Here is a 6,729-nt window from a genome sequence, read left to right as displayed (position 1 = left end):
CCTTGGGCATCTTTATGTCTGGTGCATTTATTCCACCACTGAGATTGGGACCAGAGATATCTAGGTCAGGTGATTTCAGGTCCAAGTTAGGGCCATCTAACTTTGGACCCGAAAGACCAAAATCAGGCAGGTTAAAATTTGGCTTTTTGAATTTTCCAGACGGACCAGAAATATCAAGATCTGGCATTCCTACATCAGCTTTAGGACCTTTAAGATTAACATTGGGTACATTTACCTTAACATCTGGACCATCTAAATTTCCATCAATCTCAGGTCCTTTTAGGCTTGGGACGTTAAATTTGGGCATTTTAAATTTGGGCATTTTAAATTTTGCTTTGGGTGATCCAATGTTGACATCTGGAGTATTCACATTGAACTTGGGAGCTTTAAGGTCCATATTAGGCAAGTCCAAGTCAGGGGCATCAATTCCACCCTTTATCTTAGGAGCTTTCAGACTAAAGTCTGGTGATTTCAGATCTGTGTTAATGTCCATGTTTGGTCCTTTTGGTAAAGTACCTGAAAGATTGAATTTAGGAGATTTCAAATTTCCTGAAGGACCATCAACATCCCAGTCTGGAGTATGAAGCTCTGGCATTTTCAGTTTACCTTTTGGCATGTCTAAGTTGGGCTTTTGCATTTTGAGGTCCAGTTGTGGCCTTTTAAGATCAACATTGGGCGTATTTATGTCTGGTGAATTTATTCCACCACTGAGTTTAGGGCCAGATATATTGAAGGCAGGTGAGTTGAGGTCCAGGTTAGGGCCATCTACCTTTGGACCAGAAAGCCTCAAATCAGGCAGGTTCAAGTTTGGCATTTTGAATTTTCCAGATGGCCCAGCAACATCAACATCTGGCATTTCTAAATCGGTTTTAGGACCTTCGAGATTGACATTGGGTGCATTAATATCCATGTCTGGACCATCCAAATTACCATCAATTTCAGGTCCTTCTAGACTTTGACGACTAAATTTAGGCATCTTTAATTTGGGCATCTTTAATTTTGCCTTTGGTGAACTAATGTTTACATCTGGAGAGTGGAGGTCTAAATTTGGAGCTTTGAGATCCATGTTCGGTACACTCATGCCAGAAGCATCTATGCCTTTTATCTTTGGGGATTTCAGAGTTAGTTCAGGTGTTTTCACCCCTGCACTGACATCCACATCTTTTTTCTTTGGTAATGTGCCAAAGAGCTTAAACTTTGGCCGTTTAAGCTTGCCAGAGGGAGCATCTGCATCAATATTTAATCTACCAGAAGGCATATTAATATCCACATCAGGCGTATTAAGGTCAAGTTTGGGGTCTTTCCAATCAACACGAGGTAAATTGATGCCCCCTTCAAACTTGGGAGCGGATACATCCATGCCTGGAGTTTTTAAATCATATTCATGGCCTTTAACTTTAGGCACAGATAGCCCAAAGCCTGGCATTTTGAGTTTTTCAGATGGGCTTGCAATATCCAAGTCAGTTGAGGGTACATTTAAGTCACCGTTTGGGTCTGCAGTTCCAACTTTGAGATCTGGTGCTGCCAACCGCTCATCTGGCCCCACTAAATCACCATTAAAACCTGGAACATGAATGTCTGGTAAATCAAATTCAGGCATTCTAAACTTAGGAGCCTTAAATTTTCCAGATGGACCTTTAAGGGCTAAATTCGGTCCTTTTAGGTCACCAGCATCCAAATCTAAATCCGGAGATTTAAGATCAAACTTTGATGTCTTAAGTGGCAGTTTGAATTCCCCTGAAGGCATGTCAATGTCCTGCCCACTTAGATCATGCTGTGATACATCAACACCAGGAATTTCTAGGTCTAAGTCATGGGATCTCCCAGGCATCCTGAGCTTGGGTGATTCTACATAACCAGAAAGGCTGTCAACATTTAGATCTGGGGTTTTCAGCCTCTTGGAATACTTGAGACTGAGTTTACCAGAGGAAACATCTGGAGCTCCTACATCTGGTGTCTTGACCTCACATTCTGGACCAATATAAGAAGGTTCAGAGAGGCCCAGGTCTGGCAGTTTGAATTTTGGCATTTTGAATTCTTTGTTTGTTCCTTCAATGCTCATTTTGGGAACACCAGTGTCAAAGGATGGACCAGTGATATTTCCCCCATTAAGGTTTATCCCCATGTCAACTGATGGACTATTAGTGTTTGGCAGTTGTATACCAGCTGTAGTGTTGGCATTTGGACCCTCTGGTAATGTTCCAGATAGATGAAAGTCTGGAGCCTTAAGCTGTGGACTTCTAGCATTGACCTTCAGTCTTCGTTCCTGAACACTCCCACTCAACGGTGGAAGGTTTAGATTCCTGCCATATGTTAATTCCCCAGCATCATCAGATTGGAAATCATCATCAATGTCTGTACTTGAAGTCTTGGTTTTCTGAAGTCCAAAGTCCACCCCAAGGCGAGGCAACCCCATGTTCTGTTTCAGGCTGACCTTGGATGAGCCTGATACAGTTGGCTTGGTGGTTACTTCCGCATTCACACAGCCATCCACAGCACCCGGCAAGTTACCTTTCATAAACTTCTTGATTTTGGTATTGTAGAGTTTGTTGTAGGAATCATTTAGCATCTAGAAATATAAACCACAACTCTTTGATAAGAATCTATAATATCAAAATTTATTGTAATTATTCTCTGGCAGCTGAGGTGGTGATCAATTTTAGCATTATTTCCATAACAATCAATGAAATGCAGATTGCAACACAAAACATGTATTCTACCTACCATGTCAGGACCCCTGGAACACTGGTCCAGATTTCCGAGGCTCTTGCTCAGGTTGTTCCTGGTGAGGACTCGGAATTTGTCATCAAACGGCTCCATCAGCTTCAGCACTTGCAACACCTCCTCTTTCGATAGATCATCAAAATTGATTGTTGCCCCCACAACTTCATCCCCTGAAAGAGAAAAATCAAGTTGTGCATAAAACAATAGTTTGTTCCTAAACCTGGCCCTAACAATGCCAGGGCACTGGGCATTGGGTTTTTTGTAAAAGAATCACAGCATCATACTTTTAACATTTGAGTCTCATCAGAGAGATTTTGAAAAGAACTGACATGCTGTAGTTTGACCACAATCTGTTGAACACACGTTCACTCTGTCTGACCAGTAAAATATGCAATCCAGTACAAGAGCAATGGAAAAAAATAGCACATTTATGCCATTAATTGCTTTGACTTGGTTGTTGATTGTGTTAGTATTGTATTGGACTGAATAGTTAAAGGTGTTTCTGAAATACGGTGCACTTCATTTAAAATGGAGGAGCAGATATATTGGAGAAAGCTTTCAATTTAATGCAGCATAATACTGCCAATCAAAAAACACAAATTGCAGCTGAATAAATGTAAATTAAATTAAATTAAACATTTGCCATATGGCTCAATGCTAAAACAAATAGTAGTGAACTCAACAAAAACTGCACATTTAAAAAATATATAGGGTTAATACAACCTCAGATTCAAATCAAATATACAATGAATTCCTTGAATTTGTAAGTGTATTCATGTGGGGAGCTGTGCAAACCCTCAAAGCTAAGACACTATGTCTTGCTTTCAAAATAGTCAAAAGTATTATAGAAGGGTCAAGGGTCATACCTTCCCTGAGTCCCTGATTGGCTGAGGCACTGTTGTTGATGCCGGAAATGACCAGCCCCCCCTCATCTAATTGGTCCAGGGTGAAAGCCTCAGAGAGACTCTTTCCCCTGCGGTGTGATGGCTGCAAGCAAAGACATTTCATAAAATGATTAAAATAAAAGCACTCCTCAACAGAATGAGTTTTTAAAAGCAACAGAAATATAAAGATTATAAAAAAAATGCTACATTTATAACATTTTAACACAGAACCAAAACATTATGCTGATGTTTCTTACCATGATCCTTGTGTTTCTGTCACAGTGGCATTGAAAAATCCATTTCGACTAAACCTATAGAAGAAAATAAAATGTTCAGTAAACAGATTAAGCTGTTATGGGAACATTACATACAGCATTTATTTACAGATGTGTGACATACACTGCAGCTTATGAGATTCTCTATGTTCAATTAAATTAAATTTTATTTATATAGCACCAATTTGTAACATAAACATTAAAGCTTATAAAACAAAACAGCATTAGGTGGCCTTCAATGAAACTGATAAACCAGTAAAAAACAGCAAACAGCTCTGATTATACAATAGTTTCACCGTTCAAATTATTTTAAACCACTGAGGTAAAGGAAGCCTATGTAAGAAGTTTGTGTTGAAACAATGCTGGTAATAGGGCAGTTGATGATCCATGCAGAATATTTTTAAGATGGATATATAAACATATTAACACTATATCTCTAAAATATGAACACCTGCAATGTTTCCCAAAGGTTTTATTTGTGCTTATTTGTGTTGATCAATCCCTGGCAGAAGGGATTGAGAGAGAAAACAGGGCAGCTCTCTTGCACAAACTTCCAAGAAGGAATCACATTTTTTATCAATCTATACAGTTGCACATGATTGTTTACAGTTTTAACTGCAATTCCAAGCAGATATTTGAAAGGAGGGAACAAGAAATATATAAATAATAAAACAACCTTTGGTTGTGTCAACCTATTCGACCAACTACATAAATTCTATGTATGGGAAACAATGGTATTGTTTTATTTTATTACAGTTACAAGAATCAACAAACACAAAGGGAATGGTATGCCTTTAGAAAGCAATGTTTTGACAGCAGAAACAGAAAAAAGTTTATGGAAAAATTTAATTTATATCTTTATACATTTTTAAAAGCTTTCAAAAAAAAATAGAAAATTACAATTTACATTAATGGTCACTAAAGTATGTTTTAATATTGTTTATATTGATGTTTTACATCCTTTCTCAGTATATCAAGAGTTTATTTAGACCAAAATAAATACAATGTACTATGAAATTCTCGCATGTGTCACATGACCTGAGATAAGTTTATTTTACTCAACTGTTAAAAAAACAGTCAGCGCAAACAGTTTTACTGCTTGCAGGTGGACAAGTGACACGCACGTAACTCCATAGGTGCATCTCTCAGGTATTTGAGCTATGGCCTTGATTCTCTTGGGCAATACCTGATGAAAACCAGGAACAGGTTTATCGAGAGTGCGGAGAGTGTTTTTGTGCTGGGTGTTTCCTTTTTCTAAGCACACAAAGTCAAAAGTACCACACCCACCTCTTTCTAGTGTAGAAATTCTGACAAAACACTAATGCACCTCCACATCTACAGTTTTTACAACTCTACAAATCAGAATAAAAGTATTTAAAGTAAGATTTTATGGTACTTAGTGATCACATGTAAAATTCAATCTATATCATTTTTTAAATACCGACAAATGCAGATTTTCTTCACCATTCTCACAGCATCACTGCGCCATTAGAGCAACAAGGATTCAATGTGACCAGACAATAACGACTAAATTAATACTATGATAATTATCGCAGGATCATCTCATTATCAGTGTATTATTTGCTAAAGAATCAAAAAATTACAAGGTAGAATGTTTATATTTTGTTCATCCTTTAAAGTCAAATTATAGTCAAATATAGAGCAGAAATATATGTTGTCAGGTATTTAAGATTTCAAGAGGGGACAGATTTTGGTAAAAATCTTACTCAGCATTTATTCAGACACAACAACTGTGAGCAACAAAATCTCCACAAGAATTTTGTCAAATATATAATTATATGAGAAGACATGACAATATTTAATTAATCAAACCCCTTAAGATGATTTATGAAATTGTCCTTTATTCTAAAATAAGAGTATTTTAATGTTTCAAATACTTTATCAGTTTGTAGTTTTTGATCATGTGTTTAATGAATAAACTGTATACAATCTACTGCCTCTTCAAGACAAGAGCCTTCGTATTTATTGTGTGAAACCAAATAACAACAATCATCATAACATCAAGCTCATATTACACACCTTCAAATGACATCTGAGCAAAGGAAGGAGCTGATTTACTACTTAAAAAGTAACATATTAAACATTTTACGGGTAAGCCAAAGTGCACCTGCCTGCAGTTATAAAAGTGAAAATGTTCAGTCAGTAGGAGCTGCATGCAAAACAGAGCTAGGAATCAATCACAAAATACTTCTCATGTCTTTTTTTTATTTCATTACCAAAACAACATTGTGAGCCATCAGCACATTTGTTATTTGGCAGCAGCAGAGAACTTGGGGGAACAAACATCAAGGTGTAGACCAGTGTAAACAATGCCAAGTGCATCAAAATGAACGGACATGACTTTTTAAATATAAAAATGTGTTTTTAGAAAATTTAAATTATGAGAGGATTGTAAAAAAAAGCAAGTGGAAAAGCAGAAAGCTAAAAACAGACTGTTTACAAGAAAGAGAAATAAATCCTTTCATAGACACATACTGCCTGCTAGTCAAGCATGACACACTAAGAGTCATAACAAAAAAGACTCAAAGGAGTCAAGATAAACAGTACAGGAGCTGATGGCCCCTGAAACGCCTGTCACTCAAAATCTGCCACCTAAATTACTAGGCGCATCACAAGATAAAGTAAATTCATAAATGAAACTGACCTCAGGATCCATCAGGCAGGTGTTTTGGCAGGTGTCTGACCTCCGTGTGTTGTTGAAATTGTGCGACGGGTTTCAGCACACAGTTATCAGTCCATGCTATTTGCTCGTCAGGATGTGACTGAGGAGAGGACCGCCACTCAGGTCTTTAAGCAAGACAAACAGGTTTCATCTTAAAAGACCC

At 37.5% G+C, this 6,729-nt stretch overlaps 1 protein-coding gene across 1 annotated transcript in view; it reads right to left on the bottom strand.

Annotated features, from left to right (window-relative positions):
* Positions 1-628, bottom strand: part of si:ch211-69b7.6 (neuroblast differentiation-associated protein AHNAK) — a 4,289-nt gene extending 3,661 nt beyond the window's left edge. The window contains exon 1 of the mRNA XM_046047337.1: positions 17-628. Coding sequence (XP_045903293.1) covers positions 17-616 — 600 coding nt within the window. The 5' untranslated portion in view covers positions 617-628. The remainder of the gene's footprint in view (positions 1-16) is intronic.
* Positions 629-6,729: the final 6,101 nt, after the last annotated feature.

The sequence above is a fragment of the Micropterus dolomieu genome, linkage group LG01 (genome assembly GCF_021292245.1).
Source record: "Micropterus dolomieu isolate WLL.071019.BEF.003 ecotype Adirondacks linkage group LG01, ASM2129224v1, whole genome shotgun sequence".
Taxonomy (NCBI): domain Eukaryota; kingdom Metazoa; phylum Chordata; class Actinopteri; order Centrarchiformes; family Centrarchidae; genus Micropterus; species Micropterus dolomieu.
Note: the sequence above shows the minus strand (reverse complement) of the source record. Positions and strands in the feature narration are given on the sequence as shown.